Source organism: Heterodontus francisci, chromosome 3 (genome assembly GCF_036365525.1).
Source record: "Heterodontus francisci isolate sHetFra1 chromosome 3, sHetFra1.hap1, whole genome shotgun sequence".
NCBI classification, from domain to species: Eukaryota; Metazoa; Chordata; class Chondrichthyes; order Heterodontiformes; family Heterodontidae; genus Heterodontus; species Heterodontus francisci.
In genome coordinates this window covers 109,433,614-109,458,122 of record NC_090373.1, presented here as the reverse complement: position 1 = coordinate 109,458,122, position 24,509 = coordinate 109,433,614, and the positions used below count along the sequence as shown (strand labels likewise).

At 42.4% G+C, this 24,509-nt stretch overlaps 1 protein-coding gene across 1 annotated transcript in view; it reads right to left on the bottom strand.

Annotated features, from left to right (window-relative positions):
• The window catches only part of man1a1 (mannosidase, alpha, class 1A, member 1), a 511,026-nt gene extending 487,252 nt beyond the window's left edge, over positions 1–23,774 (bottom strand). Inside the window, exon 1 of the mRNA XM_068025440.1 lies at positions 22,978–23,774. Within this exon, the coding sequence (XP_067881541.1) occupies positions 22,978–23,496 (519 nt within the window). The 5' untranslated portion in view covers positions 23,497–23,774. The remainder of the gene's footprint in view (positions 1–22,977) is intronic.
• Positions 23,775–24,509: the final 735 nt, after the last annotated feature.

Below are 24,509 nucleotides of genomic sequence, written 5' to 3'. Positions count from 1 at the left end.
ATGGGCTGAGGGAAGGGCAGAGGCAACAATGCTATGGAGGTAAAAGCAGGTGGCCTATCTGATGCACAGGATATTTATTCAGCAGCCCAACCCATGTTGAATAGGATGCCAAGGCTGCAAATTGTCTCGCTTAACCTGCCACAATGGCAAGGAGGGGGATAGAACCACTGATAAGCACATAGAGGAGGCGGCAGGGGGCCAAAGACAATGGCTTCAGTCTTTGTTTAATGTTTAACTGAAGGAAAATTCCAACTCATCCAAGGTTGGGTGTCAAACATTATAATTTGTGATGCGAATTTGCCATATACCTCGTTCAACTGTCAAGGTGCAATAGCACCCGTCAAATCACCACTGGCAATACTGCATCTTCGTCCAACATCAGTTTTAACAGAGCTTGGATACAGTCTGTACTGATCAATTCATACAGCAACTTGACAACAAAATTGGCATTACATAAACTTAAAATGGAAATAGATGAAGTCCCACCAACCTTTCTCTGATCAATTTATAAATGATGAAAAAAAAAATTGAGAAAAAACCAACTGGATAAAGAAATTCCTCAGAAGACTCGGGCCAAAAACAAGCAAGGCCATTATTTATTTGTATTATAGCCTGATCTAAGCCAGGGTAAATTTGTGCATATAAGCAAGTTTTCCCTATCAAAGAACACCTAAGATGGGTGAAAATAAATTATCTTTGTTGCAAAAAATGGATTTGTAGATAGATAGCATCTACAAGATATCTGTAATGTATTATGGATAGTATGTTAACACTGCAGACATCACACTTTGTTACAAATGCAAAACAATTTTAACATGCTACGCACCTCTCAGCGGCAATCTGACAAATTTATTCAACCTTCACACTTGCCGAACCTATCAATGATCTTTGAGCCTTTCTTTACACTCCTCAGGAGACAACTCTGCTCATCTTTGCATGGTTAACTGTGGCAAGGAAAAAAAAATTAAGCCCCTTTTCAGTTTTACCACCTCAGCTTCGTTAGAAATTCAAGTAAGCAGCATGGATAGAAATTGGAGATAATCTCCTTGTTTGAAGATGGTCTCTCCAAAGAACAGATAGAAAAGCAAGTCGAAGGAGAGGGTGGGGAAGAGTACAATCATGGAGTCTAAGCACACAGGTTACAGTGTGCATGTGGAGGTTATTTGCAAATTTAGCCACTCAACCAAGTGCACGGGTCCAATTCTCAGCCAGATACATAATACATGCCTTGGACCTGGTTTTTTTCCAAAAATATAATTTAATAAAATTTGCACAATTATATTACATAACAGTTCAAATTTGCCATTCCATAAAGTGCAATACAGATCAGTTTCTTTCAACACAGTACATGAAGTGCCTCACTATACTTGTCATTATAGGCTATAGTTACAATGCACATTTACATTGCGCGTCAAACATTCTGGTACATAGAGCCCAAGGGGTTTTACATCGTTTCCAGTTCTTCGGCATACCATGACAAGAGGATATTAGAAAGTGGCCTTTCCCCATTGAGCAACTGAGTCCCTTTGTGTGCCCCTCAGCATATAGTCCTGGACCTTGGAATGTGCAAGTCTGCAACACTCTGTTGTCGACAGCTCTTTGCACTGGAAGACCAACAAGTTTCAGACAGACCAAAGTGCATCTTTCAGCGAGTTGATGGCCCTCCAGCAGCAGTTGATATTTGTCTCATTGGCCTGTTGCCAGGTACCCACATAGAGCACAAAGTCCTGCGTTATGGAGCTGCTTGGGATAGACTTTGACAAAAACTACTGCCTAACCTTCTTTGCAAAGGCACACTCCAAAAGGAGGTGGGCGACAGTCTCTTCCTACCTGCAGCTGCCTTGAGGGCAGTGTGCAGTGGCGGAGAATCTGGGTGTGCAGGAGGGATCTGAAAGAGGGCTCTTCTCTTCACCATCCAAGCTAAGTCTTGGTGCACGTTAGAAATTGTAGCGGTGAGGCATTCTGCCAAATGAGTTTGACAGTCGGCTCAGGGAGCCATCTGACAGGATCTGCCACCTTCTTTTCCCACAAGACCTCGAGGAGATTACGTGAGGACCGCTGATGAAGAACTTGTGGACAAAGGAGTTTTTCTGCACAAAATTTTCCATGAGGGACAGGTGGTATGATACAGTCCAACTGAACGGAGCGTTCTGCGGAAACGCAGCCAGCCCCATCCTTCACGACACCAGGGAAAAAGAGAACCTCAGCACATACCAAGGGTCTACACACAGCTTGATGCAGCCGCACACAAAGCTGGCCATCAGGATGAGGGTGCCGTTTGGTATGTTTTCTTGCCCCTTTATCTAGAGATTTGTACAGCATGTCCCTGCAGACAAAGTCCATTTTCGATCTCCAGATAAAGCGGAAGATGGCTCGAGTGACCATCGCGACATGGGAGCAGGTTATGGGCCAGATGTGCGCCGCGCACAACGCTGAGACCACCTCACATCTGATGGCCAGCTTCTTACCTGCAATAGAGAGGGAGCGTTGCTCCCACATGTCCAGTTTCTGTTATACTATGGCTATACGCTCCTGCCAGATTTAATCCGAAAGCTTTCCGATTCCCACCCATTGTTTGAAACTGCACTATTGGCGTTCGTTTACAGCAGCTGGATCCAAATGTGGATTCCCTCCCCAAACTTCATTCTGGAGAGCACATTCATCATGTAGGTGTGGGCTATTCCGTCAAAGGCCTTCACCTGGTCCAAGCTGATGAGGCAAGTATCCACCCCCAATCTCACACATGTGCAACTCAGGGATACGATTGCTTAAGGCTATCAGAGATCTTCCTGCCAGGCACAGCACAGGTCTGATTAGGGTGGATCACCAACTCCAGAGCAAGCTGGACCCAACTGGCTTAACCAACTTGAATGCACTTATTTCACTTCAATCTGTCTGTCTCTTTCGCTTCCAGATCCTCATGCTGGACTTCCTTTAACATCATGGTGGTAGTGGGCAAATGCTGAAATCATTTCATTCCACTTTCCTGTAAACCACAACAGTTGTTCAGAAATCAATTGCACAGGTAGTTATGCAAAACATAATTATAAATGTAGGGTTAAGTTTTTGTCTGCAATTTTAACTAAAAGACTGGAGTATAAAACCACCTTTCTTGTTTTAAGCTCCCATCTACTTATGTGATATTAATTTAAAATTAATATTGGAAAATATAGGGCTTAAAGAATAAAAAACTCAACAGTTTCTGGACCAGAGTGGGCCATGCCTCACAATTCAAGGAATTCATGGAACACAGTACACCAATGATGCTTAATTTCGTAAAGTTCAAATTAAGTGCTAAACAAGTGGACTGCATTGTCCTGGATGATACTGAACTTCTTGAACATTGTTGCAATATATCCATTCAGTGGAGTGTCCCCCATTACAATCCTGTTTTATGCCGTGTAGATAGAAAGGCTTTGGAAAGCCATGAGATGAGCTCCTCACTGAAGGACTCCAAGCGTCTGAACTATTCTAACATTTAATAGTCACAACATTTATGTAGCTAGTTCGGTTGAGTATCTGGTAAATAGTGATCTTAAGATGATAATGAGAGGATATTCAGTAATGCTAGTGCTACTGAAAGTCTATTTGAGGCGACCAGGCTCCCTGCTGTTTGAGATCGTCATTGCCTGACACTCATGTAGCAGCAACATTACTTGGCAGTTGTCAGACCTGGGCTGGATGTTGCCCTGGTCTTGCTGCATGTGAGCATGGTCTGCTTCATTATCTGAGGAATTGTAAATAGAGCTGCACACTGCACTCATCATCTCAACTTCCAACCTGATGGCAGAGGAGAGGTGATTGATAAAGCAGAAGATAGGTGGAACTTGGACACTGCCCTGAGGAACTCCTGCAGCAACATCCTGGGGGAGAGATACTTGGCCTCCAACAACCACAACCATCTCTCTTTGAGCTTGGTATGACTCCAACCATGTCGAGAGCTTTCACCAATCCCCACTGACTTAAGTTTTATCCGGCAGTGAGTATTCACTTGCATAGGAAAACAAAAGCAAAATACTGCAGATGCTGCGAATCTGATGAATGGTGACATCAATCTTACTATTTCTCTTTCCACATAATGCTGCATGACCTGCTAAATGTTTCCAACATTTTCTGTTTTAATTTCACTCATATAGCATTGTGCTGCTGGTCAAACAAGCTGCAAATTGAGAAAATGTAACCTTTCCTCTTGATATGGAAAAGGCCATCAATGAAAGGTACATCTGTGAATACATGTGTGCCATTTACAGCTCCTTGGACTTTGAGAAATGCTGCTCACTCAATAAATTGCAATGCTGTCACAGTTGCCCATGGGGATGAGGTATGAAATTGCTAGCTCAAGAGAACAATGTAGTTATGACTTGCTTGATCCACCCATACACAGCTGTATGGCTCATGTTAAAGATATCTCCAGATACCGTTTGGAATGACACAGGTGTAGGAATTAAAGGGCTGTGGTGGCCTGAGCAGCGACTGGCAGAGCAATGCAGGGGATACAGTGGAGACAAGCTGTGGGACTACTTGCAGTATGTGGATAATCCTGAAACAGCTTCCTTTGTAAAGCAAAGTCTTACAAGTGAAAAACAGGTAGCAGGAAGTCAATTTAACCTCCGCTTTAAGAAACGATAATCTGGAACAAAATTAACAAGTCACTCGGATAAATCTGGATTAAGGAAAGACAGCACGGATTTGATAAAGGCAAATCGTGTTGAACTGACTTGATGTGAGTTTTTTGATGAAGTAACAGAGAGGGCTGATGAGGATAATGTAGTTGATTTGGTTGATATGGACTTCCAAAAGGCATTTGACAAAGTGCCACATAACAGGCTTGTCAGAAAAGTTGAAACCCATGGGATAAAAGGGAGTGACAGCATGGATACATAGTTCACGAAGTGAATGGTTGTTTTTTGGACTGGAAGGAGGTTATACAGTGGGGCTCCCCAGGGATTTGTATTAGCACCACTGCTTTTCTTGATATATATTGATGACTTAGACTTGGGTACATAGCACAATTTTAAAATTTACAGATGACACAAAACTTGGAAATATTATGAACTGTGAGAAGGATAGTGAGAGACTTCAAAAGGACAAACAGGTGGGCATGCAACAATGACAAGAACTTGTATTTATAAAAGGGCTTTAACATAATTAAACATCCCAAGGCGCTTCACAGGAGCAGTATAAAACAAAAGCATAATACCAACCCACAAAAGGAGATATTACAGTCATGGAGTCAAACTGTCATTTATGACACTGAAGGTGGTCATTCTGCCCATCGTGTCCATGCCGGCTCTCCAGAGATATGCTGTCAGTCACACGCCCCGGCTCAATCCCCACAGCCCTGCAAATCTATTTCTCTTGTGATGAAAACCCCACATGCCTAATGGAAATATTAATTTCATCGTATGGAACTTTGCCTGAGACTTTTATTGGGCATTATTACAAATAACTTTTTTTTTAAAAAAGCAGAACAGAGCAGCTAAGATGGCCACGCACAATTTGCATATGAGAAGACAAAGGTCGGCTGGAGACAGAGGTGATTACCCAGTATAGCCAGAACAATGGAGTGCTCTCTGATTAAATTACCTAGAATGTTTTTGTCAATGTTGATTGTCAAAAGCCATCGACACCCATTGACTTTGCAAGAGCCACACCCCCTACCAAGTATGTCTGAATAACCTTGAATTTCAAAGATTATTCCAGACGATGCTGTTTCAAACAGAGGTGGTCACATCACATGACTGCTTGTGAAACTCTGGGAGTTGTGAAGTGTGCCTCAGAAGGAGAGTAACTGTAAGTCAGCAGGAAAGCTGCAAGCTCTCTCTCTCTCCATAGTTCCAGGCTGTAGCAAAGCCTCAAATCTACAGATCCTCACAGTCAACAACAAAGGGGACACAGATAAAGCCCCTCATTTGGCTTCCAGAACAAGAGAAGCAAGCCTGAAATGAACATATGTGGCCCAGCAAGGACTTTAGGACTGTAAAAATTCAACTAAAGGCACAGACTCAGTATTTAAACTCCATCTATTACTGATTTTACTCCAACCTCCCAACTCCGTTTTTCCTCTGTAATCTATTTGCGTGCGCGCCTCTTGTGTGAATGTGCACATCGATGCATTGTGTATTTTAGTAATTTTAACTGGTTTAGAATGATGAGGTTAATAAACGTACATCTTTCTTGTTTAAATTCAAGAAAACCTGCCTGATTGGTTCAATTGCAATTATATGTGAGAGGAACAAGAGAAAGTGCTCACTGAGGTGGCAAGTGAAATCACTGTGTTAAAAAGATAAAGCCTGTTGCTCTCAAAGCAGAGAAGCGGCGAAAGGGGAGCCTGAGACCCCTTCTTCACCTGGTCCTAACACTCTCAAGTGGCCATCCAACTGCCTCTTGAAGTCCGTGACTGTCTCCACTTCCATCACCCTTGTGGGCAGCAAGTTCCAGATCATTACCACCTGCTACACAAAAAAAGTGCTTCCTCACATTCCCCCTGCAGCTTTTGCCCGAAACTTTCAATGTGTTCCCTAATCTTTGTACAATTTGTTAATGGAAACAGCTTTTCCTTGGCTAACTTATCTAAGCCGGTCATAATCTTGTACACTTTTTTATTCATTCATTGGATGTAGGCATCGCTGGCTAGGCCAACATTTATTGCCCATCAATAATTGCCCTTGAGAAGGTAGTGGTGAGCCGCCTTCTCGAACCGCTACAGTCCATGTGAGCTAAGTACACCCACAGTGCTTTGAGGAAGGGAATTCCAGGATTTTGACCCAGCGACAGTGAAGCAATGGCGATATAGTTCCAAGTCAGGATGGTGTGTGGCTTGGAGGGGAGCTTGCAGGTGGTTTAGTTTAGTTTAGAGATACAGCACTGAAACAGGCCCTTCGGCCCACCGAGTCTGTGCCGACCATCAACCACCCATTTATACTAATCCTACACTAATTCCAAATTCCTACCACATCCCCACCTGTCCCTATATTTCCCTACCACCTACCTATACTAGGGGCAATTTATAATGACCAATTAACCTATCAACCAGCAAGTCTTTGGCATGTGGGAGGAAACCGCAGCACCCAGAGGAAACCCACGCAGACACAGGGAGAACTTGCAAATTCCACACAGGCAGTACCCAGAATTGAACCCGGGTCGCTGGAGCCGTGAGGCTGCGGTGCTAACCACTGCGCCGCCCTTGGTGGTGTTCCCATGCAACTGCTGCCCTTGTCCTTCTAGGTGGTAGAAGTCACAGGTTTGGAAGGTGCTGTCTAAGGAGCCTTGGTGCGTTGCTGCAGTCCATCTTGTAGATGGTACACACTGCTGCCACTGTGCGTCGGTGGTGGAGGGAGCGAATGTTTGTGGATGGGGTGCCAATCAAGCGGACTGCTTTGACCTGGATGGTGTCGAGCTTCTTGAGGGTTGTTGGAGCCGCACCCATCCAGGCAAGTGGAGAGTATTCCATCACACTCCTGACTTGTGCCTTATACATAGTGGACAGGCTTTGGGGAGTCAGGTGGTGAGTTACTCGCTACAGGATTCCTAGCCTCTGACCTGCTCTTGTAGCCATGGCTACTCTGGTTAATGGTAACCCCCAAGATGTTGATAGTGAGGGATTCAGCCATTGAATGTCATGGGGAGATGGTTAGATTCTCTCTTGTTTGAGACAGTCATTTGCTGGCACTTGTGTGGCACATCTGTTAAATCTCCCCTCCATCGCTTTAAGAACAAACTCAGCTTTTCCAACCTAACCTTGTAACTAAATTCCCCCATCCCTGGAACCATTCTGGTAAATCTCCAGTGGGCCCTCACATCCTTCCTGAAGTGTGGTGACCAGAACTGGATGCAATACTCCAATTGAGGCCTAACCAGAGCTTTATAAAGGTTCATCATAATTTCGCTGCTTTTGTACTCCTATTTATCAATCCCAAGATCCCATATGCTTTACGAACCACTCTCTCAATATATCCTGCCACCTTCAAAGATCACTGCACATGCACCACAAGGTCTCTCAGTTCTTCTACATTCTTTAGAACTGTGCCATTAAGTACATATTGCCTCTCCCCATTCCTTCTGCCAAAATCCATCACCCTCACACTTGTAAGTATTAAATTCCATCTGCCACCTCTGCCCATTCTGCAAGCCTACCGATGTCCTTTTGCAGGCAGTTCATATCATCCTCACGATTTGCCGTACCTCCAAGTTTGGAATAGTCAGTAAATTTTGAAATTCTACTTGTATCAAAAAAAATGCAGTGGTCCCAGCACAGACCTTGGGGAACACCACTATCTACATCCTCCAGTCTGAAAAGCAACCATTTACTATGACTTGCTGTTTTCTGTCCATATTCCAATTTTTTATCCAATTGGATACAGACCCTCCTAGGCCATCAGCCTCAATTTTCTTAACCAGTCTTTTATGTAGTACTTTGTTAAATGCTTTCTTAAAATTCATATAAACAGCATCCACAGCATTCCCTTATCAACCTTCTCTGTAACTTCATCAAAAAATTCAAATTAGATTGGTCAAGCATGATCTGCCTTTTACAAATCCATGCTGGCTATCCTTAATTAGCTCAACCCTCTCCAAGTGTCCATTGATATTTCCCCTGATTATTGTTTCTAAAACCTACCCACCATTGATGTTCAACTAACTGGCCTGTAGTTGCCAGGACTGTCCTTACACCCTTTATTGAATAATGGTGTCACATTTGCAACTCGCCAATCCTCTAGCACCTCCCCCAAATCCAGGGAAGATTATGGCAAGCCCTTCCACTATCTCCATTCCCACTGCCTTGAGCAACCTGGTATGCAAGCCATCTGGACCGGGTGGCTTATCTACCCCAAGCATAGCCAACCTTTTTAATACCTGCCCCCTCAATTTTTATCCCATTCATTGCATCTACTCTCTCTGCTTGCACTGATATTTTGTCAGCCTTCATTTCCTTAGTGAACACTGATACAAAGTACTCATTAAGAATATTAGCCTTGTCCTGTAACTCGAAGCATATATTTTCCTCTCTGTCCCTAATGTGACCCATTCCTCCTCTTACTACTCACTTCCTATTTACATGCCAGTAGAAGATCTTTGGGTTCCCTTTTATGTTGACTGCCATTCTATTTTCATATTGTCTCTTTGCCAGTCTTATTTTCCTCTTCACCTCCCCTCTCAACTTTTTGTACATCGCCTGGCTCTCACCTGATGAGGTCACCTGACATGCATCATGCACCCTTTTCTGTTTCATCATCATCTCGATCGCCCTAGTCAACCAAGGAGCCCTATTCTTGGTTCCTCTACATTTCACCCTTGCTGGTATGTTCCTAACCCGTATCTGAAGCATCCCTTCCATAAAGATAACCCATTGTTCAGATACAGCTCTTCCAGCCAGTCTTGGGTTCCATTCTACCCTGGCTAGATCCCTTCTCACTGTATTGAAATTAGCCCTCTTCCAATCTCGACATTCTACCTTATTTTCTTCCTTGCTTTTCTGCATTACGAGTCTAAACCTTATGATACGATGATCACTCTTACCCAAGTGCGCCCCCACAGACAATTGGTCCACTTGGCCCACCTCATTTCCAAGCACCAGATCCAGCAGTACCCCTTTTCTAGTTGGGCTGAGATCAGACTGATCAAGGAAGTTCTCCTGAACGCATTTTAGAAATTCTTCCCCCTCCTTACCCCTTTATTCAAATTATCCCTACCAATGTTTGGGTAATTAAAGTCCCTCAGTATCACCACTCTATGATTCTTGCACATCTGATATTGCAGATTTGCACGCTATTATTTGGAGGCCTACAGAATACCCCTAGTAATGTGATCATACCCTTATTGCTCCTCAACATTAATCAAATAGATTCTGGCCTTGCTATTTCAAAGACATCCTTCCCTTTCTAGCACTGCAATGTCTTCCCTGATCAGGACTGCCACACCATCTCCTTTTTTCCCTTCTCTATCTTTTTTAACACTTTATATCCTTGTATAACAAGTGCCCAGTCCTCGCTATTTTTAAGACACATTTCCATTATTGCCACTACATCATATTCCCATACTGCTAGATCCCTTCTCGCTGCACTGAAATTAGCTCTCTTCCAATCTAGACTTTCTACCTGATTTTGTTCCTTGCTTTTACTACTCTAAACCTTATGACACAATGATCACTCTTATCCAAGTGTCCCCCACAGATACTTGGTCCACTTGGCCCACCTCATTTCCCAGCACCAGATCCAGCAATGCCTCTTTTCTAGTTGATCTAAAAACCTACTGAACAAGGAAGTTCTACTGAACACATTTTAGAAATTCCTCCCCCTCCTTACCCTTTACTCTATACTGCTATTTGTGCCTGTAGCTCACCAACTTTATTCAGCACACTTTGTGCGTTTACACAAACATTATAATCCTGTCTTTGCATTCCTCCTAGTCCTTCTCAATCCACTCCCATCTATTATGGAACTATTCCCTTCTCTAGTACTGTCTAACACTCTCATTCTGACTCTACCCAATACTTTGGCAAATCCATTAAGTCAGATGACCAAATGCTTGGTCAAAGAGGTAGGTTTTAAGAAGTATCTTAAAAGGAGGAAAGCAAAGTGCAGAGGCGGAGAGGTCATAGGGAGGGTATTCCAGAGTTTGGCAAATAAAATTTAATGCAGCCAAGTGCAAAGTGTTATATTTTTGTCAGGAGAACGAGCAAAGGCAATATAAAGGATACAATTCTAAAGTGGGTTCAGGAATAAAGAAATCTGGTGGTATACGTACACAAATTATTGAAGATGGCAGGGTAGATTGAGAAAAAAGTTTAAAAGGCATACAGGATCCTGGGCTTTATAAATAGAGGCATAGAAAAACAAGGAAATTGATGAACTTTTATAAAAACACTGGTTAGGCCTGAACTGGAGTATTGTGCTCAATTCTGGCCTTTAGTAGGGATGTGAAGGTTTCAAAGAGGGTGGAGAAAAGATTTACGAGAATGGCTCCAGGGATGAGGGTCTTCAGTTATGTGGATAGACTGGAGAGGTTGGAGTTGCTCTCCTTGAAGAGACGGTTAAAAGGAGAGGTGATAGAGGTGTTCAAAATCATGAGGCGTCGAAACAGAGTAGATAGAGAGAAACTGTTCTCGTTGGCAGAAAAGTCAAGAACCAGAGCACACCGACTTAAAAGGTGGTTGTCAAAAGAACCAAAGGCGACAAGAAGAAAAACTGTTTTGTACACAAGAAATGGTTACGATCTGCGATGCACTGCATGCAAGGATAGTGGAGGCTGATTCAATTGTTGCTTTCAAAAGGGAATTGGATAAGCACCAGAATGGGAAAACTTTGCAGGAATACAAGAAAGGGGCAGGAGAGTTGTGGAGTGCTCAACGGGCTCAATTACCGCATTCTTCTGGAATCATAGAATATTCTGTGCTATAACCATTCTATGATTATGCTTCTTCCTGTTTACTTCAGTGCAGAGGCATCAGGTGGGTGTCAGGTGTCTGCGATGCATCCTCACCAGCAAGTCTTCCTCTCATTGCACTTCATCTTCCAAACAGCAAAGATAGAGGGAAAGCCCCAATGGGAAGCCCATTGTGCCCAATCTGAAAAGGGGAAAACAACTAAGTGGCAGTCCCCTAGTAATTGGTACAATGGCAAATAGCAAATCCAGTGGTATGAGCAAAAGTTCAACAACAAAGGGTATTGCATTAATAACTGAATAAGCTTCTCCATTCAAGCTTCTTTCAGTTTTCAGGGTAGCATCCAGCGCCAGTTTTATACTGGCATGATTAAGACAGAGTACAAAAGTGAGGTGATTATGTCCCCCGATTTAGATTTGAGGGGGGCGATCTTCTTGATGGTTGGCCCATAATCACTGACCAACGCAAACAGATGGACCGCTGGGTTGAGCACTACCTAGAACTGTACTCCAGGGAGAATGCTGTCACTGAGACTGCCCTCAATGCAGCCCAGCCTCTACCAGTCATGGATGAGCTGGACATACAGCCAACCAAATCGGAACTCAGTGATGCCATTGATTCTCTAGCCAGCGGAAAAGCCCCTGGGAAGGACAGCATTACCCCTGAAATAATCAAGAGTGCCAAGCCTGCTATACTCTCAGCACTACATGAACTACTATGCCTGTGCTGGGACGAGGGAGCAGTACCACAGGACATGCGCGATGCCAACATCATCACCCTCTATAAAAACAAAGGTGACCACGGTGACTGCAACAACTACCGTGGAATCTCCCTGCTCAGCATAGTGGGGAAAGTCTTTGCTCGAGTCGCTCTGAACAGGCTCCAGAAGCTGGCCGAGCGCGTCTACCCTGAGGCACAGTGTGGCTTTCGTGCAGAGAGATCGACCATTGACATGCTGTTCTCCCTTCGTCAGATACAGGAGAAATGCCGTGAACAACAGATGCCCCTCTACGTTGCTTTCATTGATCTCACCAAAGCCTTTGACCTCGTCAGCAGACGTGGTCTCTTCAGACTACTAGAAAAGATCGGATGTCCACCAAAGCTACTAAGTATCATCACCTCATTCCATGACAATATGAAAGGCACAATTCAACATGGTGGCTCCTCATCAGAGCCCTTTCCTATCCTGAGTGGCGTGAAACAGGGCTGTGTTCTCGCACCCACACTTATTGGGATTTTCTTCTCCCTGCTGCTTTCACATGCGTTCAAATCCTCTGAAGAAGGAAATTTCCTCCACACAAGATCAGGGGGCAGGTTGTTCAACCTTGCCCATCTAAGAGCGAAGTCCAAAGTACGGAAAGTCCTCATCAGAGAACTCCTCTTTGCTGACGATGCTGCTTTAACATCTCACACTGAAGAGTGCCTGCAGAGTCTCATCGACAGGTTTGCGGCTGCCTGCAATGAATTTGGCCTAACCATCAGCCTCAAGAAAACGAACATCATGGGGCAGGACGTCAGAAATGCTCCATCCATCAATATTGGCGACCACGCTCTGGAAGTGGTTCAAGAGTTCACCTACCTAGGCTCAACTATCACCAGTAACCTGTCTCTAGATGCAGAAATCAACAAGCGCATGAGTAAGGCTTCCACTGCTATGTCCAGACTGGCCAAGAGAGTGTGGGAAAATGGCGCACTGACACGGAACACAAAAGTCCGAGTGTATCAGGCCTGTGTCCTCAGTACCTTGCTCTACGGCAGCGAGGCCTGGACAACGTATGCCAGCCAAGAGCGACGTCTCAATTCATTCCATCTTCGCTGCCTTCGGAAAATACTTGGCATCAGGTGGCAGGACTATATCTCCAACACAGAAGTCCTTGAAGCGGCCAACACCCCCAGCTTATACACACTACTGAGTCAGCGGCGCTTGAGATGGTTTGGCCATGTGAGCCGCATGGAAGATGGCAGGATCCCCAAAGACACATTGTACAGCGAGCTCGCCACTGGTATCAGACCCACCGGCCGTCCATGTCTCCGCTATAAAGACGTCTGCAAACGCGACATGAAATCGTGTGACATTGATCACAAGTCGTGGGAGTCAGTTGCCAGCATTCGCCAGAGCTGGCGGGCAGCCATAAAGACAGGGCTAAATTGTGGCGAGTCGAAGAGACTTAGTAGTTGGCAGGAAAAAAGACAGAGGCGCAAGGGGAGAGCCAACTGTGCAACAGCCCCGACAAACAAATTTCTCTGCAGCACCTGTGGAAGAGCCTGTCACTCCAGAATTGGCCTTTATAGCCACTCCAGGCGCTGCTTCACAAACCACTGACCACCTCCAGGCGCGTATCCATTGTCTCTCGAGATAAGGAGGCCCAAAAGAAAAAGAAAGAAGAAAGAAAAGAAAGAACACTGCGGCACAGTGGCGCAGTGGTTAGCACCGCAGCCTCACAGCTCCAGGGACCCGGGTTCGATTCCGGATACTGCCTGTGTGGAGTTTGCAAGTTCTCCCTGTGTCTGCGTGGGTTTTCTCCGGGTGCTCTGGTTTCCTCCCACAAGCCAAAAGACTTGCAGGTTGATAGGTAAATTGGCCATTATAAATTGTCACTAGTATAGGTAGGTGGTAGGGAAATATAGGGACAGGTGGGGATGTTTGGTGGGAATATGGGATTAGTGTAGGATTAGTATAAATGGGTGGTTGATGTTCGGCACAGACTCGGTGGGCCGAAGGGCCTGTTTCAGTGCTGTATCTCTAATCTAAAAACAAAAGTGAGGTGGTAAATTAATAGTGATATCATGATCCCAATTTCCTATAATTCATTGACATAAACCAACCCAAGAATAGGCAGGCACTTCTGTAACCCACCAAAAATGAGAAAATATTGATCAGGCACTAAAGCAGATGCCGATCTAGTATTTAAGATTGACACCCTTGCCTCTTTACAGCTTTAAAATCAGATATGTGGCACAAAATCTAGCTATATTTCCCAATGTTAAGCTCAAATGTCACACACTGTATATGAAAACTTACTTTAGTGCCAGACTTTGTAAATCTCTTCGCATCTCTTTTCAGATCACTCACTACATCACTTTCAGCCAAAAAGGCTAAAACCTCATGCACAACGCCCTAAGTTAGCTCCATTCCTCAACCATAATTCCAGCTGGAAGACGCAATGACTTTCTAGTACTTTTAAACGGCACAGGTCCAAACCACCAAGTTCAACACTTGGCAGTAGATGGTGTAAATTACTCACTTTCACACATGATCTGCAAACATAACTTTATATGTAATATATTAATGAACGTCATGTCAAAATTTACACATATTTGTAACTAGCACTGTTTGGGGGGGGGGGGGGGGGGGGCGCTATATAGGGAATGTTAAAACACTTAGCCTACTTTGTTGACTTTGCTCAGTGTATTTTGTGCTCCAGAGGCACAAACTAACTCCAAACTAGGTTTTTGGTGTTCTACTAATGACATCAAACTAATTAAAATTAACTGTTGAGTGATCACATGGACACCCAAACCCAGAAAAACTTTGCCCTGAAGGAGTAGAATGCACATTGTTATTAATAAATCAGGTGATCTTGTGAACTTGGATCATTATTTAATTAAACACAAAGCTACAATGTTTATTTGGTCATTAACACAAACAAAATGTTCTTCGCTACATATATCTAATTAAAATAGTAAACAAAAATGAACACCTGCTAGGTAACACCAAGCTTCAATATGGCAACCCAAATAATGAGTTACTTTATAATTGAGTATGAGAACTTCACAATCAAAAATATTGGTTAAACAATAATACGATTTTAAGCCATCAAACTTGCACTAATATTACCTTCTACTAAGTGAAGTAAAGCTTCATTTTGCTTCTGATTTCTCAGTTGTCTCCTGTGTGAAGATTTGCACTAAAAATGCTACATCTTGCTGAAATTCATAAACAAAACAAAAATGTTTGAATTCAAAGAATAAACTCAACACTTTTCAGTTGCTTGGAAAATCTGAAGGCATGGTGGAAGAGGAGGCAAAATAATTGTTCCCTACTAGAACCTGTATACTTGCAGCATCCAATATCATGCCAGAACAAACAAACTTGGGGCTTCTCATTTATAAAGATGCCCAAGACTACGGAAGAGCATAATACTGATATGAAAAGAACGACACTTCAACTTGAAACCTGCTACAAGCAGGAAGGCCCAATGATATTTCAAAGGTTTTAAAAAGAAATTACAGGAAGACCAGGGGGTGCCCCTGGAACTAATCTGTTCAAAGATAAATCTTCAAGATAAAAATATTTTGACAAAACTGCACGTTTCACACGAATCAGTTCGTCAATTATCAAATGACAAGCTAAGAAGATGGATTCATTGTAGTTTTTTTTTTGAAAAAGCTATTCTTATTCTACCTGCATCTCAGGGAAAAAAATCCAACTTAGCTTATTGGTTTTTGACTTAATAGATATAAAGAATTATTGATAAACAACAACTCAATGACCTAATACAAGCAATTACTGCTCAGTTTACACAATGGGACAAAAAATAATGTGTTCAGTTTTTGTTTCCTTAGCAGCCACTGCAGAGTTCAACCTGTATTGTGCATTAACCTATACAGAAGCACAAAAATCACCGACTCCCAAATGTCAGTGAATATTAACATTTTCCTCTCATAAAAATCAACAAATTGAAGGCTCCATGTTAAAAGTGTCAATCTTGACTCAGTGATAAAGAGTCCTTCAAATGGCATTACTGGCCTGGAAAAGAAGAAGGTACTTGAAACTGCATTTTACAAAATTAGCAATATCTTTTATTTATCTGGGAATTCCAGGCTCATGGTCACCGACATTTTTGGTCACTGGACCTCAAGTCGACTACTTCAGTAGCCCTGCTAAATGAAGGGCTGCAAAGAACAGGTGCTCACTTAAATAATTAAAAATATTGCAATATTAAAAACAGTACTTAAATGGAAATATTGGCCATTTGATTTATACACAAACATAACCCAACTCATGCACTTGTGTTAAATTTTTTAAAAGTTGAAGTTTTAATGTAGCGCTGGTGATGTTTGAATTATCTCAATTTCCCACCAATTATCATCTTTTAAAATTACATATGGAGTATGAGCAGCATAACACACAAAGCAGACCAGGTCCACCATTTTAAACATCCTCCTTCCATCCAGCAACTTATAATAAGCAAATGTGCACAAAAGTCCAGCTGGAGAGATGTGACCAGCTAGATTTTGAGGATCATTAACAATTATTTCGTACAGGAAAGTGGATTCTAAATTTGCATAAGCATAAACTCCTTTAAAATAATGAAAGGATGAGCCCTATGCCCTTAGAAAGCTACTGAAGTCACACATCACTCCCAATAGCAGACATTGTGCTCTGCAAATACTTAGTAAAATAATGTTGCCTATTTTTGTGGGGAAGGGGCACCATAGCTGCATATATTTGAACATCTTAAAGTTTCAACCCGAAGAGTCACAAGTTCGAATTCCCATCTCTGCAAAAGTCACAAATCACCTTCTACGCTAACTGGAAAAATTGTCAGTTTGCTGCAAGACCACTAGATAGAGCACGGTATAACAACCAAGTATTAGATCACAAAAGGAAACAGAAACTGATGGGACTGATCTCCTCTCTCAACAGCTCTGCTCTGCCATTGGCTTTGGAGAATGCACACTTAGATTAACCTGCCAGGGATTAACCAATGGTGGGGAGGGGGAAGGGAAGATGAGGGAATAGAAGGTAAGAGGTAATAGCCAAGTTTGTTCTGTTGCAAAGCTGTTAAATATACTGTAATCCTGCAGGATAACCCCAAAGGGAATAGTGTATAGGGTTAGATGAAGAGGTTTGTGTGGAGTATAAACACTGGCACGGACCTGCTGGGCCAAATGATCTGTTTCTGTATTATACATTCTATGTAGATATTCTATGTAAAATTCAAGTCACACTATGTGCAAACAAGGTACTCGTCAAAGTATATTGAAACCCAACAACCATCGCAGTGACGATAATTGTTGTCCATAGAAAGCTGTCCTTTCAACCAAACACAAATCATTCCAATCATTGGCATTAGTTTTACAGTTAATACACAAATGATCTCACTGCACTTAAATGACCAGAACAAAAAGCAGCCCCACCCAAAAGAGGAAACCCTCCAAAACAAACATTGTAACTTCCTGATATCAATATTTAGAAGCAGTGGACTCACCTTCAAAACAAGCACTCTTCTGTGTAAAACAATCCCCGAATCAAAATGATAAAAACGCTATGGTTGGAATTACAGATAATCGATTCTCATTTTTAATTTTTAGTATTTTAAACCCTTGAGTTGCAAAAACAACTCAAAAGACATTTTGTAAATAACTTCTATTTGTGCAGACTTTCAGTAACAGAACATCCCTCAGCAATATACAAAAACTGATGAATACCAAGTAGAAAGCAAATTTGGAGAGGCAACTAAAAGCACAGTTGGGCAGGTAAGGTTCAAGGATGCAGAAATGCAAAGATATTTAAGAAGAGAGGTACAGAATTCAAGGGTTTGTGGCTGACAGCTCCTCCAACTGTAAAGGTGCGGAGATAAAAAGCAGGGCAGCAGCGTAGGTGAAGCAGTAGAAAACTAAGTGATAGGCATTTTAAAATGACAGCACCGGTTTTTGAAATCAATATGCTGGCAGACAGGAAACCACTGGAAATCAACAAAGATGGGGTGGTATTGTACATAACCATGTCAGATAGGATATGGACTAAAAAAATCTGAATACATTTAAGTTTGTGCAGCATGCAGATGGGGAAGGCAAAAGGAGAGCAAGAGAGAAATTGGGCCTTGAAGTGATAAAGGAACTGGAGATGAAAGCAAACAGTCTTAGCAATGAACAGGGTGTGGGTGTAAAGCTTAGAGCAGCCCTGAGCAGTCACTCAGCTTTTGCACTGTCAGGTTCAGTCTAACTAAGCAACCAAAGAGATAAAAATCAGTCCAAGACAAAGTTTCTGGTGGCTTGGTTAAAGTTTGGACTTTCTCCCAACATTTTTAATTCTTGCTCAAGCATAAGGCAGATTATATCAGACCAGGTCTTGTATAAACTACAACATGAGAAAGGACTAAATTATCTCCAGCAACTGTACACTGCATTAGAGATCAAGTAGAATGCTCATCACACTCTCTTGCCGACTCTAAACAGTGATATGTACCATGCTGTGAGACCATTGCAGTCAAGCTGAAACTGCTAGATTTATATACAAACAGAATACATAGAAGATGCAAGACACAGTAAGAGACTAAAAGTACACTTTGGAGTTACATAAGATCGAAGATGCTTCAAAACAAGAAAACACAATTCAAAATCCTTGTGGTTCTTTTCAGCAGCTGCTGAGTTGTTGAATATTCTGTAGGAAATGATCTCACACACAGCCAGTTAGCCCTCTTCACATGGTTGAAGCAGCGCACAGCAAGAACGTGCAGACCATGAGGCTGTTCCTCAATTAAATTGCTGCTTTTACTATGGTGTTAAATCAGGGTCACTTAGAATGTTAACCATTTTATTTAGCACTATGCATATAAAACGTAAACTATATTCCCTTAGTCGCCTGATGAGCTGCTGTTATACTGGGTTTAGAAGCTGGTCCCTGAAGTAGCGGTCGAATGCACAGGTGGCAACCCAATGCAAATTTCCTTGTCTTAGTGAACCCAGCAAATTTACACAGACTGCTGGTAGGCTTGTGCCACCAGTTTCCCAACTACACAAGATCCACCTGTTGTAAACTGGTGATCCAAACATCTCTCTGGTGCCTGTGTAAAAGCAGCTGCAATCTGACAGCAAGTGAAATCACGACACAAACTGGAGTGAACATAAAAAAATCCCCATGTCTTTCCAATGACTAAGAATTTGTTTAGCTTCAGTTCAGAAGTGACTCTGGCTTCATCTTGAAAACCAATCTACAATCCTTTTCCTATTGATTCAGTGAGTGCCCCTAGAGATACTGCTGGCTGAAACCAATTTTCAAAACATTTACTGTAATTATTTGAAGTTATTAAAACATGTAATACAGAAATTATCTTCAGGACAAATGCTCTGCGTGAGTCTTGTTGCACAAAGTTCCAATAGTACATAAATAAGGAATAGGAGAGAGTTCACCATGGAGCCTTGGGGCATGCTACAGGTAATCATGCAAGCATGGAAGAAGCAGCTGCTGGAGGTAATCTACTGACTAAGAAAAAAAGCTGGAAATACTCAGCAATGCAGGTAGCTTCTATGGAGAGAAAAAAAATTAACTTTTTAAGTTGACGTTTCATCACAACTCTGATGACAGGTCATCAACCTGAAATGTTAACTCCATTTCTCTCTCCATTGATGTTGCCAGACATGCGGACTATTTCCAGCCTTGTCTCTTTTTATTTCAGATTTCCAGCATCCGCAGTATTTTGCTTGCGTACTGACTGTACTGCGATAAGAAAGGAATGCATAAGAGGGTGATGCCACAGAAGTGAACTAGAGAGAAGGCAGTAAAAGATGAAGAACAAATGGGCAACTATAATCAGAGGCCACATAGAAGAGGGAAAATAAAAGGGATAGCATTCCTCAGCTGTAGTCACACTAGTGATTTTCACCCAAGCAATCTTGGTTCTGTAGACAGAAAGGAAAGCAGATTCGAAGAACTTGAACAGCAAGTGGATCCAGGATTAGATAGCAATGATGCATATAATAACTTTATAGAAGGAACTTCAAATTGGAGATACTGCAGGAGTTTGAATGAATGCAGGGGTCAAGGATAGGATTTTAACAAGGAGTTTCAAGAGAAAAGCTGATGATGTTGAGGGGCACCAAGACAAGCAGTGGTAGTTGAGTTGGTGAGATACTTCATCAGAAGTGGATCAGGAGTTAGGCTCAAGAGGAAATTACAACTTTTTCCATTGTATTATCACAATCATCTAACAAGCAAAGTCTTCTTGTGAGGTACAACATATATATCTTTTTTTTAATGTATGACCTGAGCATTCCTTCTGGCTGTTTCACACTTATAACTAAAGTAAATCTCAATTATTTGGATACCAACAAGGAAGGGTTATACAAATACTCCCTATCAAAATTAAATCTATGTATCTTCCATACAGCTTTTCCCTTCCTGGAACAGTTTGCACATTTGATTTAAGATTAACAAAAGCAACAAATTAAAAGAATGGCCTTTTCTAGATACGTTTCTGTTTTTATTGGTTTCTGGTCAAAATTGAGTGTGCAATTGAGTACATTATAATGAAGAATGCAAGTCAAGCAAGACCTAGATATCAAACAGCATACAAGCAAAGGGAAATGATCATGGACAAAAACAAAAATCAAAACCACTTCATATACTACACACATATGACTGTAGCTGCCAACCAATAAGTAGGTATATCTTATAGTGAGAAATAAATGGATAATCTCTCTGGATAATCATGTAATTACATAAATAGTCCATATATATGGCAAAACGGAAGTCAAAAAGGATTACTCACTTTTGCACGACAAATTGCACACTTTTAGGATTCATCAACATCGCATTGGCCTAACAAAATATTTAGCAATATTTACTTTTCTCCTTATAATTTCTGTAGACACCCTCAACTTTCGAAAACTTCCTGAGGTTGCCAATCTTCAATGGCAAGCTTATCAACTGCAGACAGCATCACACCAAGCCCAATCTCTTCAACTCTACGCACGTACTTTCTAGTCGGAGTCAGCAAACAACAATCAGGCACGGGAACACTAACCATTCTTCAGTTCTGACAAAAGGTTATTGTCCTGAAACGTTGGGCTGGATTTTGCAGTCAGCAGCAAAGCAACGACGATCACCAGTGACCTCAATTCAAGCTGCCCACAAAAATCTAGCGATCTCTGTGGCGTAGACACCCCCTTTAAATCTTACATTAAGTCGAAGTGTCCAGCAGCAGTGATGTCAGCAAGCAGGGTAAGCAGTCAACCACATGGAAGTATTCTCAGATAGCAAACCAGGAAGTTAAAAGCACTGAAACCCTTCACTTAAGTTTTCAGATAGCAAAATAATTTTTTTTATTTATTCATGGGATGTGGGCTGGACCAGCATTTATTGCCCATCCCTAATTGCCCTTGAGAAGGTGGTGGTGAGCTGCCTTCTTTTGAACCACTGCAGTCCATGTGAGGTAGGTACACCCACAGTGCTGTTAGGAAGGGAGTTCCAGGATTTTGACCCAGCAACAGTGAAGGAACAGCGATAGAGTTCCAAGTCAGGATGGTGTATGACTTGGAGGGGAAAGTGCAGGTGGTGGTGTTTCCATGCCCTTGTCCATCTAGTTGGATGAGGTCGCAGGTTTGGAAGGTGCTGTCTAAGGAGCCTTGGTGCGTTGCTGCAGTGCATCTTGTAGATGGTAAACACTGCTGTCACTGTGCGTCGGTGGTGGAGGGGGTGAATGTTTGTGGATGGGGTGCCAATCAAGCGGGCCGTTTGTTCTGGATGGTGTCGAGCTTCTTGAGTGTTGCTGGAGCTGCACCCATCCAGGCAAGTGGAGAGTATTCCATCACACTCCTGACTTGTGCCTTGTAGATGGTGGACAGGCTTTGGGGAGTCAGGAGGTGAATTACTCGCCACAGGATTCCTAGCTTCTGACCAGCTCTTGTAGCCACAGTATTTATACGGTTACTCCAGCTCAGTTTCTGGTCAATGGTAGCCGCTAGGATGATTTTTCATAATTCATCTATCATATCGCAAAGATATTTTATAATTTGGAACTTTATCATGGAAAAATTTGATAATCCACAAAGATGAAATTAGCTTTTCAAGATTAGTGTCAGTATTTAACAATTATGAACCTGCTACATCGTTAGAAACCCAGTTACCCTTCACTCAACTGGGTGTAACTTTTTCAAGGGTCATAGCTCATTTTAGAATATTAGCGAAGAAAATAGGTTCTCCATTATAAGAAAAAAACAAAACATTATTTTACCACAAAATCGAGCAAGGCTGGGAAAGGCACTTAATTGCATACATTTTTCCAAGTTAATTTGATTCTGCAAAGTTTGCTTTTAGGACCAATTTATCTCTATGACAAGCAGTTATTCCAGTTAACTTTAAATCCAAGATATTAACATGAGTGGTACATACTCATTTTAATTCCATGAATGGTTTGAAGGACAGAATGTAAATATGCTTTCGCTTCAGAACTATTGCCTTAACAAGTCACATTAAGGGTACGATATAAATGTAATGTTATTTTTAAATTTCTGTATATATATTTTTAAATGCGAAGGAAAATTTTAACGTCCTAGGGAATACTCTAAACTATTGCTTTCTTCCTATCCGTTTATCCGATAGGCATTCTAGTGTGCTATAATGACAGAACGCACCAGCTTATAAACTTGAGACTTGCATCGGGATCTGGAGTTCCCAGGTGGAAACCTAAGGTGCACTGCCGCTGGAGAAGGACGTTCGTTGAAAATGCCCCAGAGATTGACAGCAAAGAAAACAGAAAAGAGTTTTTTAAAAAAACCTTTTAACTCCAGCTCTTGCAAAAAGTAACCTAAAGAAATGGAGCAGCAAGGAGATCCATAATTCAAAGTGATCTGTAAACATTCCATACCTCTTTGATCTTCGCTTGTCTCTCCCGTGTTTCAGGGTCGTTCGGTTCACGCCCTATTGCGCCCACAGGTTTGCGGAAGACGACATGGGGCAAACGCAGAGCTCCTTCCTTCCTATTAGCGGAATCCTGTACAACTTTTTCCTTCTGCTCTTTGATGTCCTGTTTAATTTCCTCGGGCAGTTTCTGCAGGGTGTCCTTTGCTTCCTGAAGAGCCTTCTCGTGGTCCTCCCGAATCTTGTTTAACTTGTCAGCCTCGAACTCTCTGACGTCCACTTTCGGTCCGCTCCCTGAAACAGAAGCCGGCTGCGAGTGGAACAACACCCCGCTCAGCAGTTTGGAGGAGTCGGGTAAGAAGAAGATAGCACCGAAACACAGAGTGATGAAGCCACTGAAAACTAAGAGCAGTAGGAATTTCTCAGACAGTCGAAAGGCGAACCAGTTGAGTAAAACCGAGCTGTTGTTCACTGACTTCCGACTAGTCCCAGGAGTAGTAAAAGGCAGAAGAGTTGTCGGTGGCATTTCTGATTTTTTTGTTGTTGTTTATTGTAAACCAGCAAATGAGAAACTACTCAACACTTTCAAAGGTTTGAGACTTTGTCAGTCGCTAGAAATTGCCATTTGGAGGTTTTTCTTTTCGGACGTGAAGAGGTGCTGCTATGTTGCCTAAAGCTGAGCTGAAGAGCAGGCTTTTGCAATGCATCACCTGTCCATTCTGTAACACGTCTGCATAAGAACTAGGAACTGCAAAACTGCAGCTTAAACGAAACCCACGCCGATCTCGAGCATGAGCCCGGAGCGCGAGCGGAAGCCCGCCCCCCAGCGTTCCGAGAGAGACAATGGCCTTGGCCTATCGCGCGTGCCCTGCGCCCCGGGGCCGCGTTCCAAAAGGATATGAATGACAGAGGGATTGTCCAATGGGCGCGCTCTGGGGAGCAATGGGCCGAGCGAAAGGTGGAGCTTCCGCCACCCTTTGTAACAATGTTCACACACTCTGGGTGGAGGTATTGCCACTCTGAAGCCCGTCACATGATGTCGTTACAAGACCAGGAAATAAAGTTATATAATGAAAGTAAAATACTGCAGATGCTGGAACTCTGAAATAAAAATTAAAAATTGCTGGAAATACTCAGCAGGTCTGGCAGCATCTATGGAGAGAGAAACAGATTTAACGTTTCAGGTCAATGACCTTTCATCAGAAATAAAGTTAATTGTTCAATGTCCTTTGCTTCCGTCTTTTATTTTAAATGTGTGTTTTTGAAGTCTCTGTTAATTACTGATTCCGGGCCTCGGCCACTGTAGCTCCAGAAAATCTCCCTTACTTTCTATTCAAGTCTATATTTTAATTCAACTTTCGTGATGTTAGTTGTTCCCAACACACCTCCCCGTTTTTCTCTTGTACAATTTCGACCTGTTAGTATTCTATTGTAATCTGATCATCGGATGCAAAACCTGCGGAAAGCTGAACACGTACTACTTGTTTGCAATACTTTTTTGTGCATTTCTTTTTACAGTCCGGATAATTATTTATAATT